Source organism: Neodiprion lecontei, chromosome 2 (assembly GCF_021901455.1).
Source record: "Neodiprion lecontei isolate iyNeoLeco1 chromosome 2, iyNeoLeco1.1, whole genome shotgun sequence".
Taxonomy (NCBI): domain Eukaryota; kingdom Metazoa; phylum Arthropoda; class Insecta; order Hymenoptera; family Diprionidae; genus Neodiprion; species Neodiprion lecontei.
Window position 1 is genome coordinate 9,554,488 of NC_060261.1, and position 17,051 is coordinate 9,571,538.

Sequence of the window (17,051 nt, forward strand, 5' to 3'; positions counted from 1 at the left end):
ATAGCTTGGGAAAATTTATACCCGTAGGATAGAGTCGATATGAATATAAACCTAGATCTGTTATAGTTACGCGGGCAGAAAACTTTATGATTAATTAGATTTTGTTGACAACAACGCGCTGTTTCTCTTTTTTATTTTTCTATCCTCGACTCTCGCTCACTTCAAGCAAACGAGTAAATGCTCGCAATGGTGCATTCGTGATCAGCATTTTCTCTTCCTCAAATTATAAATTACAATTGTAATTGGTATTCTGTTTTATTCTGATTCCAAATTGCAAAAGCAATTAGTATAGTTTTTTCGCCCAATTACAAATGTCATTAGTAACGTTTTTTTCACCCAATTACAAAATTACAAAAGTAATTACTATCGCTATTTCGCCCAATTATAAATGACAAAAGTAAGCAATATCGTTTCTACGTTCGATCACAAATTACAAAAGTAAAAAGAGTAATTCTCTACGAATTGGAAAAATAGTTTGTAATTAGAAGGCGGTCAATTACAGAAAGTATTTCGTGATGCCGAAAACTGGTTTAATTACATGTTCAATAATTCCAGAAATATGTCGTGTTACTGGAAAACTGATCAACATTAACTCTTTGATCCCGTAGAAGCTTTTCGTTTCAGAAATTTGATACGTACACGCATCGCATGTATCGACGAGGCTTTAAACAGATTTTAAATTGCAGTGTAACCGGTCGAAAGAAGACATGGGAACAATCAGCGCAAGGGCTGAACGATACATTGGAACTCAGGGCGGTGGAATGGACCAAGCAATCGCTTTTCTCGGCCAGGAAGGTGAATATCGTGTTTTTCGTTATTGGTAATCTTGAATCGCCGACGGTTGAAAACATCATCGATGCATTATGATTTACTGCGCCTTTCAAGCATAAAACATACAGTATGCGAGGTGAAAAAGTCAGAAGTAGTTTGGATCAATGTGCGATCAGGCAGGAACAAAAAACTCGTATCGAGTGAAAATTTTTTGCTTCAAAAAAGTTGTCCGAATCAGTTATTGTCGAAAAAAAATTCTTTCCAAGGATAATTGCCGGCGTATGTGCGTTATTTTAGAAAACGAAATTCCGTATTCGAAAATTCATTAGACTTTTTAAAATTCTGTGTTAGCTGTACTATTTTTTCTTCTTGATTTCCTTGTAATCTCGTTCTTCGCGAGATCTTCATTTTTGCAATTCTTTCCAAAACTCCGCATAATTCTCATTCGAAAAGAGTAATTCTCCCAAATTGTGTTTCAATTTTCTTTTTCGACATTCAGATACGTTTCAATCGTAACATTTCTCAGAACCGCGACTCGTGAAACTTCAGAAACCTGGATAATATCGCAAAAATTTTGGTGAAAATTAAGGACTGTAAATGTCAACGTGTTGTCGAAAAAGAAAAAAAAAAAAAACATCTAAATCTAAAAAAACATCTTGTAAATATCACCGGAATATAAAAAGGAAATTCGGTAAGAATTCGTCCGACTAAGCGCTATTTTACAAAGTTAAAAGCATGCAGAAGATTTACAGCAAAAATTCGCTATAAATAAAAACCTCAGCAATGAAATGCGAACAATGCGAAACAATAGTCGCGTGCGTGTCAAAATGCACATCGTGCAGAAGTTGGACGGGCCAACAGCGAACTATACCAGCGTTCAGCGACCTGTTTCGAACTGCTGTTACGTCCGGCGTACCACCACCCGGCTATTACTACTTCCTAACTCTCACATTTCTTACGTCACGCCCACAGTCTCAATTCTGCCCTACTATATACATCCAGCATCACGCTTTTCGCTATCGCTTTTGATCAACCAACATCCTCCCCCTCCCAACTCTCAACAATCTCACATTTTAGACTCCTTACCTTCCGAATTGCACACTTGATTTCTACTGTTCCATTAAGTACCTCACAATAACCACAATGAGAGAAATGTTTAGTTCCGATTACCGCTCAGTCCTTGACTGTTTTCATTTTTTACCACGATCGAATGATATAGTTCTAGGTACGAAATGAAAATTAGTTTTCTAGCTGCTACCGGAAAGTCTAGCATCCGTTGCTATTCTTTCTCATTACGATCGCTGTTGCTATATTTTCTTGCAACTGTTGCGGAAATTTAATGCTTGTACAACGATAAATTGACGTTAAAGCCTTGTTTAACTAAAAAAGTAGAGTAAACCTCAGAAACTGATTTTGCGTTGCAATAACCAAAAAAAGATCGACGATAGCGCAAAATAGTTACGCGTACCTCGTTTCTCGTAATTTCAACAATATTTCAAACAGTTTTTGTAACGATACCTGTTTCACTGAATTTTTATAGTTACTACAACAAATGAAATTTTTCTGGGTGCATATAATTGATATTCTAAACCTACCTATTAGAATTTTTTTTTTTTAATCCCCTCTGAAATACTTTTGGAGGGATAAAAAAATATGCCTGTCATAATTTTTTCTTAAAAATTCTATAGCTTGCGATTTTCGATGAGGAGGGAAGTCAGTTAGCAATTTTTAATTTGTAAAGCTCTACCTTCAATGATAAATAACCTCACTGAAATCAATTCTACTTTTAACGGTAAATTCCTTTTCAAACATTGTAGTTTATAATTTTTCATTCCATATCTTGGAAAAAAAACAATTTCAAATTGCATTAAAATTTGTTTGTGAGTTGAGAAATTCTATGATAAAAAAAAAAAAAAAAAAAATTCCTATGCTATTTAAATGGAAAATAGAAATCCGCGATGAGCGATCTGTAAAATACTAACATCAAGAGCTCAGCTTTTGACAGGTATCTTCCCCCCCCCCCCCCCCCCCTTTCCTCGCTCGCCCCAAAGTATAATATTTCATAGGGGATTTAAAAAAACAAATGGCTGATTTTTTTTCAACCATTCTACTACCTATATTTATTTCACCCTTATCCTAACCTCCGGTTATTCTAGAGCGTAAAAGCGAAGCTGAAAGGATCAATTCTTTACCGCTCGGGAATAGACAACCACCACAGACGTAACACCGGAAATGGATTTTCGCCGAGTGGAGTTTGTACCTGAAATAGGATGTTGGCTAAATGTGTTGCTAATTAATTGCCAGTTATTTCCAAACCCAGGAATATCACCGGCAGACCGTTGTTCGATTGCGGAAATAGACCGGATTGTTTCGATCTCGTATATCCATTATCCGTTCTCGGTAAATTCTCTGACAATGGGTCTAATTTAACGAGAGGTGTTCAAACGGGTTGTTTCAGGCTGTGCGAAGCTCATCGAGTTCGATCCCCTTCGAGCTTTCGACGTAACCTTACCCAGAAGCGCCGTATTCGTAATAGCTCATTCCCTGGCGCGTCACAACAAGGCGTCGACCTCCGACTATAACCTCAGGGTGGCGGAGTGCCGAATCGCTGCCCAGGTAACGAATTCACCCTCCAATATTATTCCCCCATTTCCCCATAATTTTATCATATTTATTTATTACGATTTACCATAAAATCATAATAACCACAAACGAGATTGTTTTTATACCGATAATTGGGTCTTTGCGTAAAATAAAAACTCCGATTTTCAAATGGGTATAATAATAACAATAATAATAATAATAATAATAATGATGATAATGATAGTAATAATATGAAGCAGAGAAACGTTGAATAATTAAGTCGTACTTTTTACTTTTTTGTTAAAAAATAAATTTCACTAGTTTTTTGATTATAAGATATAATGACGTAGCTTTCCATCCGACGTATTTACTTTAATTTTTGCTGAATCGTGAAAACATAAAATGTGAACTAATTATTTTTGGTTTCTTTGCTTTTTTCGCATACATTGTTTATTTATTTATTTATTTTTTTTTTTTTATGCACATAATCGACTTTTTCAACTTCAGATTGCAGAAAGTTGAACTTGGTGGACAGTGGAGAGTATTTTGGCAAATAATTGAGTGTTAAATTTCAAAGTGAATATATGTATAATAGTAAACATCAATTTTATCCTCGCTGCGCTTAGTTCATCGAAAATTACTGTAAAAAGTCTAGTTTGATAAAGAATTCAATGGCACGTATATTTTCAATCCTAAAATCTTAAAATTTCGAATCGTACCCACTTCAGGATAGATATCGAAAAATAATTCGACGTTTTTCATTTCATCAAATTCGCGTTTTTGCTTTCGTTCGATTTTCCAAAAATTTGAATAATACCTAGTTTTATAACTTTGCCAAACATGGCATCGGTGATTTAATTAATTTTTATGTTCTAGGAACAATTAATACCAATTTTTGCATAAAAGTAAACCAATACATGATTCGCAAACGAATAACTTTTCAGAATCACTTGTCTTGACTATGACAATTACAGGATCCGGTAATTTTGAAACGTTTTTCAACTTTCAATTTGAACCCTCGTGTCTCTTTACTGATATGCTTGTTCCTTGCTCTGTAAAATTAATATCTCGTTGTAACCTTTTCTTATTGTACGTGTATTGATCGCGTGAAAAAACGTCATCTGTCACGCCAAAATTGTCCTTCGCAAAATATTTCCGGCGGATGACAGTGCTAGACTTTGTTTAATCACTGTCCTCCTTTTTCACTCACATTCCATTGTAGCCCTCCGTAAATAATTAAAACGTAACAGAATTCCGAATTGGGAAAATCGAAGCTTAAATTCCGTCAATTCTTGCAGAAGAAATTTCATATAATTACATCGCAGACGAACGAAAGTATAAATTTGCAGTTAAATACGTGAGTTTCGCTCTATCGCAGATAATAGCGAAAAGGAACGGGCTGAAATGGGACGAAGTGAAGAAATTGGTCGACGTTCAAGCGAAGCTCAACAAAAATCTTAACGAAATGGCGGGCATAGTTGAACGGGAATTGGACCAAGATTCTTACAGTCTTGAAGAGGTATAAAATATAAAACAAAATGGCAACATCGATTCACAAATTGCAACACAATGATCAGGATGTCAGAAGTAACGATCCTTTATTTTGCATCTCGTCTGCCTCTCGGCAAAGAAATCTTTAAAAATTAAGCTTATTGCTGTTTTAATACGCGTTTATATATCGCCAAAAAATGGCGTAATTATTAAATTAAGGTAATCCTATGGTAATGGATGATTTTAACATTATCCCGGACAGATATGCAGTACCCTCGAAACAACGCTCGAATACTTGAAAAAAGTTTCACTGACGAAGAGTTTCAAGAATTCGCAAGCCTTCAAACTGAGACAGCGAGCTTTGCACGTGTTCCAAGGTGAATATACCCGATTCCACATTCGCCGTGTGACGAAAAGTTTTGGCGGATTTACGCAAGTTCGATAAAAGAAAATATGATTGAAAAAATGAGTGCAGACTGTGGAATGAATGACTGAGGTGATTTCGGAGGACGCTGAGATTGGGTCGAGGATGGACCCTGTCAAATTTTCTATACGAACATCCTTATTTGAGAGATAGAAAGGGAGAGAGAGAGAGAGAGAAAACAATCCCTACCCTAATTCTTCAACGTTGCGTGTTTCGGCTTCGTTAATTATAACGCAATATACGACGTACCGCTTGTACAATCAATCTTGCAGTTGCCATTCTTTTCTCTTTTATACGATGCCATAACTTTTTATATTACCGAAACAGCGACGAACCGTTTCGTCGCAATTCTGCAGCCAAGGTTCTATCGATTTCTTACTTTACCAAAAATTCCATCCATTCTATCATACATAGGTATCCGATATGTGTATTATATACTCATTGCAAGCCAATAAATCGTCTTTGCGTTGCACAACAACTTTTCTTACGCAAGTCAGCGCTCTCCAACACACATAAGTTACGTATTATGTAGTACGTCCGTACCATGTAAAGGGATACGAAAATTGAAATGTCGTAATCCGAGTCAATCCATGATAAATTCGTGCTCAACGATATTTATCTTCCCTGATCTCATATCTAACAATAAAGTGAATTCGGTCGTTCGTTGTAACTTTTTCCCCTCCCTTTTTTCAAGTTTAAAATCGTTTTCAAAAATTGTACCTGCCCCATAAATGTTAAAAATTTTTAAAAGCAGCTCCTTTTGATTCGCTGGTAACTTGTTGAGATACAGCAAAAAGCAGACGAGTCTTTTTAACCAATTACGTTACTCGACGAATATTTCACAGATAAGTTGTAGCGATAAAATATATACGTACCCCTCGTTTCTAACATAAAATAAAATGTTTTGTTTCGTTCAAATTAAAACGAAACAACTGTATCAACATTTTTATTCCATCTGTCGTGAAGACATCTTCTATTCGCGATGAAGATTAAAATATTTACATTCCAAACAAATGATTCGATCAATATTATCCTCAATCTCTCAACATTGAATTTCTCTTTTTCTCTTCCCGACAGTTAGGATGGGTGGTATTTTTTTCCGAATAACACAAGTGTCAAATTCCGGCCTCGATACGACGCGTTATAACAATAATTACATCCGCAGAGGCAGCGAGGGTGATTGAATTTCGTGAAATAAATCAGCGAGATGGGAAAAGCGATAAGGAGCGTCTCCGTCATCTCGGACATCTCATGACCCAAAGTCACGTGAGCCTGGACCAGATGTACGAGTGTAGTCATCCGGAGCTAAACCGTCTGGTCGAAGATGCGATGGAGTGCGGAGCCCTTGGAGCTCGCCTAACTGGAGCTGGGTGAGTCGACCCCCCTTTATCCCTTTATCCCCCCTTCTCTTTTTTTCTCTCATCCGGTTGTCCGTGGTGTCACCCTTACGATATAATTTGTCGACATAACCACGCCGATGTCCCGCGAAGGAGTTTTTTAACCCCTTCATTCACGCTAATCAGTCGTTGTTGGTAAGGAAGTGCAATTACACGGGTCCTGAGTGTTCTTCGATACTGAATGCGAATTTGATGTGAAAAATTTATTGAAACTGTAAAGAATCCCTAAAATGGGGCGAATACGGGGTGAATTATCAACATTGTTTTAGATAATGCTCTTGAATGAGATTTACGTGAATGTTTATTTTTACGGAATACAATTTTAGACCGAGAATAGATGCAACCTTCGGTACTATTTATATGAACCCCTAAGGAGGGTGAAAATTAAACCTATGCATTGAATATTGGTAATTTAATCGACATTCTGAGATCTTTGTTTTGTCAATCAATGAATTCCCAGCGTTTTTAATATACGTTTATTATCAAATTTTTCCGCTAACGAATTACATTCACGATTATACCTTTTTTTCTATCTTTCTATTTATGACGATTGTAAACAATTATGGATTCACAAAATATCCTAATCATTCTGAATTAAAAAAAAAATCAGGATTTTGCATGGAATATAAGAAAAAAAATGACCAAAATTACAGTGTGAGTGTGAAAATGACTTTTTCCTATTCAAGTAACATGCGTCAGACAAAGACACTCGTTTTAGTATCTTCGGAAAATTTTTTAAAATAATTGTGAATACGGTTTTATACGAATAAATAAGACTCGTAGTGCAGACGATTAAATTATCTTAAAAATGACAACAGCGCGTTTCTTTACGTTGGAAAAACCAGATACAGATCTTCGTAAACGACTGTCTTATTATTTATATTGAAATGAAGCCAGTCTAATTGCCAAAACGTAACTACTATACTTTAGGAGGATTTTTATTTCGGTATAAACTAATGTTTATACTTCGTTCCAATAAAAAAGGGAAAAAAAAGAATTTTCGTCGCCATGAAAAGGGGTAAGAGTCTGTTGGTCTGTCAGACAAGCTTCTGCTTTGATCTCGACAACGGCCGAATGCAAAATCTGAAACTGAAATCATGAAATGATTTCATTAATAGCAATTTTTCATGTCCATCATTCGATTATAAATTACTCTAACAATAAGTTTCAAATCTTTTCAGCGAGTCGTTTCCGAGATCATCGCGGGAGTTTGTCGGACAAACCGAAATCCAAAAACCTGTTGTATGGGTTCTAGAGATTCAAAAACGTAAAGATTCATTGAAGTTAGAAAAAGTGATTTTCGATAAAAACTAATACTTGCGTCGTATCACCGAAGATGGGGAAAAGTAAAAATATTGTGTTAACCTGAAACAGTTTAATTACAGGCCACGTCTGCAAGTAACTTTGTGACTAATATATGAGACGGGTTCGATCGCTCGTGAAAATCAATGTTTTACAATTAATAGAGAGAAGTTTCGTTATGAGCGAACCACGTTGACGAACCGTCGTAACGATCGCGACGGGTTTCCTGTTATACGTTTACTCAATTAATGGAAATTTCAATCAACTCTGTTACATAGATGTCACGTAATACAGTTTATATTCGATGTGTTCTCACCTCTGATTCTAACCGAATAGACACCACCAAGAATCTATTACACAATCATTACTCAGTGACGGCGTGTTGCATATTTTTCTATTCTGTTTAACATCTGGACAAATGCGTAAAAGGAATTTTCTTCGAATACAAATTCTATCAGATAAATTTTCCATAGCATGAAATGAAACTATTCTATTCTTTTTCGATATTGTAAATACTTAATCCTATCCATTGATTTGACTTTCATGATTATATCATCACTCGTATTTTAAAACGTCCTGCGTGATAATTCCGTTGCAGGTCATCAAAAAACCATTTCAACATAGAATCAAATATTGCCCAATAATTAGCAATGGGAAAGTAACGGCGTAATTCGTTTCACCGGACATCACATTTTCTATATATACCTCTGAGGATTTCTCGGTAAGTTAATTATCAATAACACTTCCGTAATGCGGTTGCAGATGGGGCGGATGCGCAGTAATTCTCACGACAAAGGAGAAGGTCCCAGACTTCTTGGAGTCCCTTAAAGAGAAATTCTACCATCGCCGAGGGATAAAGCCTTCCGAAACCGAGGGTCTATTGTTCCCAACGGAACCCAATCAGGGCGCGGCCATCTACATCCCCTAGGTGATTTGTTTCGTCCAGCACGCCGTATAGCGCAGCTGCTACTGGGATGGCCGTAATTGCAGTTAATTACTCGTAAATTTACTCTGTACCACCTTGCAGCCTGCTATTTTCCAAGGTCAAGTTCCTCAATCTCTCACTATATAAACACATACCTTTATATCTACTTTACGGCCAGCGTTTAATTTAATCGATTAATTTTCACTTTTTTCGTCAAACCCTAATCCCCGCTCCGCAGCTGCGGTTCCGCGCGTCTCTGAGTCTCACCGAAACGAGTGAATAATTGGTATTCGTTTGTCATTGACGAGAACAAAAAAAAAAAAGAAAAAAAAAAAGAAGTGAGACTTACCTATACAGTAGTTTTATTTTTAACAGGGCTTCTGTATTTTCTATTTATTTATTTTTTTTTTTTGTTTTTCGTTCGGAACAATATATGATGAACATCGAAAAAATATAAATGAATCACAAGCAAATGAATTACATTTCTTGTAATATAATATAATACTGTACACCTGTTTTACTTTATTATTGTTGTTATGACAAATATGATGAAAAAGTTGTAAACGATAAAACACACAGCTCGCTGATTAAATTAATCTTGTGTTTATCCGCATGGCCTGCGGTCGAATAGCGGGGTGGAAAAAGAATAAAAAAAACGCAACGGAACACGGCGGATGTTTCGCGTAAGGTTCACGCAGCCTTGTTACATTTATCACTTGACAAGCATTATTTATGGTCATGCGATTAATTAGTAATGTATGGAAATGAACTTCGCAGTTCTTAGTATCGTTCAATACGACAACCGGAAGAACGGAGAGAAGAAATGAAAACAGGAATTTCTTTGCCTCGTGTACAGATAAAACGCCAATTTATAGTAGGAATAATTATATGCCAATTTCCAGCTCGCTGAACATCGTTTCACGCGATTTCGAGCAATTGTATTACAACTACGGTCAATACCGCAGTAATACAGATTTTAGAGAATACGGAATTAATCCAAAAAAAAAGGAGAAGAGGAACAAGTCATCGAATAGTAAATTTTTGAATGACTCGAAATCCAACTAACGAAACTTGACATAACAGAAGTTGATGGGAAATGCCAGTTCTGGATACAGATTTCCTTACCGACATGTTACCGACACTTGAGCCAAGTCACAAGCCTTATTTCGAAACCTTTGAGTCCCTACTCTGGCTGACTGTATCGGTCATCAAATGATTTCTTTAATGATAATTTGCCCCACCACCGATCATTCTGGGAAAAGGTTTGCGTCTTGGCTTCACTGTTGGTAAAAGTCAGTGACGGAATCTACATTCACAATCGGTATCGTTGTCTATCTACTAGCAGAAATCGCTTGAACAGTCTGAAAAAATGAAAGAGACTTTGAAAGGTTGAGGTATATAAACCGTGAAAAGGAAAGCTATGCGGGCCTTAGTAAAATTTTATATACGTCTACACGGTAATTCGTACAGAACTGAGCATAATCTGTGCTTTCGAGTAACGTAGCTTTTCATTTTCTCGAACCTTGAGGCAGCCCGCTGCCCGTCACGCTGCAATCTGTTATACGAATCGTCTACACACGTGTTTCATTCGCCGAAATTAAGTACCTATACATACGCGTCTAAATACAAAACATATACATCCATGAATAGGTGAATTATACCTGGGATCTAAGCGTATGAAAAGACTGAGAGAGTCGCTGCTCTAGAACCACGACTGCTATGCGCCATGAAGAACCTTGGACTCGCGTCGAATCTAAAAGTACTCGGCGTCTATCGGTGTATACATATATGTATACCTATACCTATGGTGCGTCCCGAGAATATCTCAAAGCGAAGAAGACTGATTAGAAGGTGGGAAGAACTAGAGGGTCTTGGACTGAAAAAGAAAGGTAATGAATACTCGGTTAACGAACGTATTTTTTTTCTAACGCACACGCAACTTTTTCGATGAAAAGGAAATGAGAAAAAAAAAAAAAAAACTGAAACGTAGAAGAAATGCCAAGGGCTCACAAATTATTTGTGTTACGCCTATTGCGGCTTATATATATATATATAATATTAATATATATATATATATATATATATATATATAATATATATATATATATATATATATAATATATATATATATATATATTATTCAGCCTAAATCTAGAGCTTTTTTTCACTCGGTCTCGTAGATCATGTTGGATCATGGCTTCGGACCCACCCAAAATGGAGAATAGAATTCGAGGGGTGAGAAAAAAAAAGGTAGGTACCTACAGATAACAATAAATTTTCTGACGTTCATTATAATAATATACAAAGCTTTGCTTTCTTCATCAATTTTTGGTGGTTACATTATTCCTGACTATTTCTCATAAAGATGAAGTACAAGCATATACGATTGTAGTAAGATTTGTTCTAAAACTCTTGTAGTATTATTTAGAAACAGGACTTCAGTCATTGCAAAACAATGCAATTAACAAAATGTAATACTGTAAAAGAAAAGAAGGAAATTAAAATTACAGTATAATAAAGCGAACGAGAACTTTATCAATAAATATAGAATAAATTCGAGTCAGGAAGAATTGAATAAAACGTGAAAGATTTTTTTTTTTCTTCAAACTGCACTAACTTATATTGGCAATCTAAGGTACCGTGGCGTTCGAAAGTTCTAGAAAATCTTTCCAACGTCCTTTACGTGCTCTTGCTGAGCGAGCTCTTCTTGCCTGCTTTAAAACCATTCCAGGCATACTGCGGGCAATAAAGTCGATAATCCCAGCTTCAGTGCGGAAAATCTGATTTTCTCAACTTTACATTTTCAGCAAAGATTAATTTATACGCACGGATAGTGAAAATTAAATAGAAAGACTCGATCCAAGGGTGTCTTTGTCGCGAAACAAGATCCGTTTCCTGCATGCGTATAATTTTGTCAAGCGATTGGCATTCGGGTTGGACACTATCAAAATCTTCGTTTGAATCGAACGGACGTTGAAACAGATAAATAAAAAGAGGTCATTCTGCCTCCGTTGAACAGGAACCACCCTCATCACGTGCCAATCTCCGAAACGAGATTACGAAGCTTCACAACAGAGCATCAGTGAAGGGATTTGATCTAGGTTCAGCTTTTGGTTAAATTCCGTTAGAGTACTGTAGCAGGGGCTTTGATAATTGGCGAAAACGACGAGCACCGCGTGGTTGGATGATGCTGATGGGACCGGTAAGGTATGAGCACCAAAAACGACTCAACCCGTGTCGGACGGTTCTCACGCTCACACGAAAGCTCGCGTACATCCCGCCGATTGATAACGCGATTAAACAGCAGTAACGACGACGAAGATTATCAGAACCATCCTCACCGCCTTTGTCGAGTAAGGGTTGATCAGCTTTCCTGATCCGCATTTATGCAGCTTGCAGTCCCGTCGCCGTGTCAACGTCGATCACGTGAACCTGAGTGTATAGTGCATGCAAGCTCATTTCAAGGAGCGCAAACACAGTTAAGCCCTTCACTCCGTTTACCGTAAATGTTTACGATCCCGTTATACACAATGGGATGGATTTAGAGAGATGAATTTGTGTGCAAAGGCCACCCTAGCTCTCCGAGTCATAGCTAAGTTTGCACAGGCGAAAGTACTAGGACACGTTATATTTGCGCACAGAGTCCGTGGTAAACATGACTTGTGATAATCAGGGTGAAAGGTCGAGGAAATTGACGCGGTTTTTTCTCGTCATCTCTTCCTCTTCTTTTCTGTTTTTATTTTTCTTTTTTTCATTTTTACCCGTAAAATTTTTTCCAACTTTTCCGTACCGAACATTTGATTTAGGTATAATATACAGAAGCGTATTCGCAGGAAGCGAAGTGAAAGCCCGCGGATAACGCCGGAAGGAAAGAGTCGAGCTAACGAAAAGCCAAGGGATCAAACTTTACGGGTCGAAAATGAACCGAGCTTTCACCCTGCTTTCTCCCTTTTTCTTGTCTTCGATATATCTATACATGTCTGCTTTTTCCTCTTTCAACCAGCCATCTGCCGTTTTTACCGCCCAAAAAGGGCGGGCGCAAAATCGTTAACAAACCCGACGAAAATATATGTATACAGGAGAAAACTGGGCTGACAAGACGAACTGCAGAGACGGGAAACCAGGGTGCAAACGTAAATACATTTATCGATGAAGCGAAACGAGGGTAAGTTTTCTTAAAGCTGAGAAGCACGAAAACAGTTTTTCAAGTAGATAAAAACTAAATACTCGACCTATGAGGTATTTACAATAAACAATTGATAAAATTGCGATTTGATATCGAAATACCGGAAAGAGAGAGATACAATAAAAAAAAAAAAAACAACACAAGAAATGAACGAAAAAATAATGTCAGGGTTCGAAAGTTTGGACATCTCGTTTAATTTTCCAAGTTTATGAAATTAGGAAATATGAAGGAAAAGGTAAAGGGCTCCTTTGGGGATGAAAAAGTTGTCGGTGAAATTGAATAGCTTGCGGAGTATGTACGAGGATCAGTACCCAAGGGTGTGTTTTTCTTCACTCACCTATATTTTTTATCTTGCTTTCTTTTCAGGGTTTTCATTTTTTTCATGTCTCGGTGTGCTGTGATAAAGTCATGAGGCGACTCAAGCGGCTTTCCTACTTTTTATCAGCCGTTTCACCCCTGCGTCTCGTTCCAACGCGTTTGCCGAGTCTGGCAATCATTCAGCCACTATATCTAACAATAAGACGAAGGATAGCAACCGAAGAGGGGCGAATAAGGAATAATTAAATATTAACGGCGATATTCGAGTATCGATGAAAATCGACATTTTACTTTATTTTATCATGAGACATTTCACACCAAACCGAACTACGTGTGACTCTCACCATTGGTGACATTTTTTCTATTTTTAAATATGATGTAGTGTACAAAAAAACATCTTTCACCTGGTTTCACATTTTTTTTTACCATGGGTGTGATTTTTGCTGTTCCAAAAAAAAAACACAAAAAATCAATTTTCGAACGGATAACAGCAATAGATTGGCTTCAAGTTTTTCTCGTGAATTCGTTGTCGAGAAACGAAAATTTTTAGACCAAGATGGAAATGGGCAAGCTTTTGTCGTAGAAGCTACAGGCGAAAGAAGTAATTAAAAAGTGAGAAAAAAACGTATAAAGGGTAAATTTATATATTTTAAATTTATTATTAACCCAACCTAACCTAACCTAACTGTCTCGTTCGAATTGTTGAAAAAAATTTAAAACCAAATGATTATAGCCATTTGTTCACAAATCGAGTTTTTGTGTTTTTGGAATGAGTAGAAAAAAAAGTGACCCGAGAAAACGTAGGTATAAAGCGATACCTACAGCAATTTTATTCCCTGTAAATCTCTCCCCTCGTTCCTTTACCGTACTTTACGGTTTTCTGTACAAAGCACAGTTGTTGCAAGTATTAAAATCACTTGCCTCTGTCTGGACTTGTAATAATACGTACAATACCAAAGAGCGGAAGAAAAATAAAAATGGTAGCAAAAAAGAGGGAAATAAAAATGTAGAATAAAAACTCGGAACAACAGAATAAAAGAGGAGAAACGTCACCCGTGGATTCACCAGCCCTTACACAATATCCAAGCTCAATAAAATGTTTTCCAACTCTGGTAAAACTATATTACTTGAAATCACATCACTTTTGTGCCCTCACTCTACCTTATTACTCGTGTATCAGATAAATTTTATACAACAATCGTCTGACATTCTCGTGTAATTCGTTTTTGTTGCAAATTATAATTTTTGCAATCCCGTGTATGATTGACGTAGAAAATACGAAACGTCTCACCGTCTGGCGATTTTCTTTAATAGTTTCCGTTCGCGAGGAATAAACAATTGGACACTTTTTTCAAACTTTAAAATTCATGCCGTGAAAACTACGTTTGACGAGTTTGATTTGTTGATAAAAAAAAAAAAAAAAAAATCGTTCAAATCAGCTATCAATTCGTGAGACCAAACGTGAAAAGGTGTACAAATTTGGGTTTAATTTCAGGTTAGAATGGTAGTCTGAAGTATATTTTCGGATATACTGAATAATGTCTTGACGCTGACGCGCTATTTAAAATAAAACTGTTTGAAACACCTTAGACTCATAAATCGGCGTTAGGTACAACACTCAACACAGATTCTACAATAATGTATGTATATATTTTGCACCGTTAATTATACACGGAGTTATCGATTGAGAGCATGAAAAAAAATTACACGACAAACTCAATCATGAAACAAACTTTGCGAGGGACATTATGTATACGAGATTACAAAAACTTTATTGTGCTTTTTTTTTATTCACAAAGTAATTTGGTATAATTAAAAATTAATTTCGTCTCAACGTCGTTCAATAGTTGCAGCGTTGTTTGCGTAACGCTAGCAGTTTCGTACGTCTACTAAACGCAATTTAACTTTTCGACTCTGTAACATCACGAGTACCTATCTATACACAGTTATTTGTGTCGCAGAATAGTTTCACGTACACCTAACGTACGCCCTTCATTTCCATCCGTCCTGATGGAGTACCGTAGCACAAGTTTTCAAAACAAATAGTCTGTGTGTCAGACATGCGGTTAGTATAATATAGTTTAATTCTATCCATTAGACCAGATGTCCAAGTTAGTTTACAGTGTGATGCTTGGTCGGATTTTATACTGCCGTATGAATAAAAAATTCAGACTTGAGTTGAGTTCCAAGATTATTAGATACTTCTTCACTTTTCTCCGATCTACGTTGTTGCTTTTTCTTCTTTTTCAATTTTATTCGTCACCCACTATACAGGTGCAGTCACCAAATGATAAGTGGTGAAAAATAACAACTGCACACTTTTTTTTAACGATCATAAAAAAGTAGTCCACCAAGTGGGGTACGAATAGCCCATGAAAGTAAAAACCTGCTCTCTTCAACAAGAAAAAGTATTAGTAACGAAGAGTAATCAGAAGAAGAAGATGGAGAAATGCTGCAAAGGAAATCTTGTGGAAATGTGGTAGCGGTCATCAAGTCGACCTCGAATGAGCTCTGCAAGGATTTTACAACCTATAAAAGCCACACCCACGTTTATCTTGCAGGTAATAAACCGCATGCTATTACCTGGGCTGGCCGTTTCTAAGAGAGCCGCTGTTGACGTGATTATTATTATTAATACTATTATTATACCTTTTAATCATGCGCAGGTCGAACAAGAATATTTTCAATCCCAATTTCATTTAGATCCGTTTTTCTGTTCCTTGCAGCTAATTCTGCTGCACGAAATAATTCAAACGTGAATAATTTTTACCAGTGATCGTATCCTAATTTATTCAATTCAAATCCCACTGAAATAATATTTTGGTTAATTTTGAGTGAATGGAAACAGACAAGTGTAATTCAAATAACCATAGCGGCATGTTCTTTTTTGCTACGTCTACTTTGTCCCGGTAACCTCTTATTTTGCCAGAAGTTTTTTGTGAAACTGACCGCTCAATGTTAGGAAACAGGCAACCATAGCTGCTTCTTGAAGAGATTTACGAAACTAAACGACGGGTTCAACATAAAACTCCCGGTATGTTGAAGCCTTGTTGATGAAAAGTTTATTGAAAAGGAGGTTCGTTACATCGTCTATAATACAGCTGATTTCTTGATATCTACGGTCTGAAATTACTCTTGACGACCTTCTATATCTCTAGCCGCCTCTACTAGCTGTTGAAGATATAGCCGCAGTGACTACCCGACTATAATAATTTGCCGACGAAAGGGTAAATTGAACGAGAATGTAATCAGGATGACAGCTCGTCGTCTCGGAGTTCGTTCGGCCTGGTCCGAGTCCGCTTGGACCACCGCATTGAAGAAAAAGACGTTGGAAAAAAAAATAGAGAAGCAAAAACGGGGCGTATAAGAAAAAGTGCTCGCGAAGTAAAATCGCGTTCGAACTCTCCACGGGGTGATCATCAGACGTCATTCTTCAGCCATAATGATCCCCGGTGGGTAAACATGGCTACGTAACGAGGTAAAAATTTCTCCATCTTTTGCGTATATCCTACATCCGTGTTCAAGAGGGATCGATATTTCCCAATAAGTAACACAAGTGTACGCGACATCGAAAAAATAACGACGAAACGTAGTGATTTGTCTCTGGTGATACTGCACATGGATGTGTGAGCCGTAAAGTCGAGCGATCAGTTA

General features: G+C 36.9%; 1 protein-coding gene across 3 annotated transcripts in view; it reads left to right on the plus strand.

Moving 5' to 3' along the window:
- LOC107218318 (N-acetylgalactosamine kinase) overlaps window positions 1–9,485 on the plus strand; it is a 73,872-nt gene extending 64,387 nt beyond the window's left edge. For all 3 annotated transcript variants that reach the window (XM_046731343.1, XM_015656150.2, XM_046731342.1), the window contains exons 5-10: window positions 687–795; window positions 3,230–3,387; window positions 4,733–4,873; window positions 5,108–5,222; window positions 6,435–6,639; window positions 8,731–9,485. In XM_046731343.1, coding sequence (XP_046587299.1) covers window positions 687–795; window positions 3,230–3,387; window positions 4,733–4,873; window positions 5,108–5,222; window positions 6,435–6,639; window positions 8,731–8,896 — 894 coding nt within the window. In that variant the 3' untranslated portion in view covers window positions 8,897–9,485. The remainder of the gene's footprint in view (window positions 1–686; window positions 796–3,229; window positions 3,388–4,732; window positions 4,874–5,107; window positions 5,223–6,434; window positions 6,640–8,730) is intronic.
- Window positions 9,486–17,051: the final 7,566 nt, after the last annotated feature.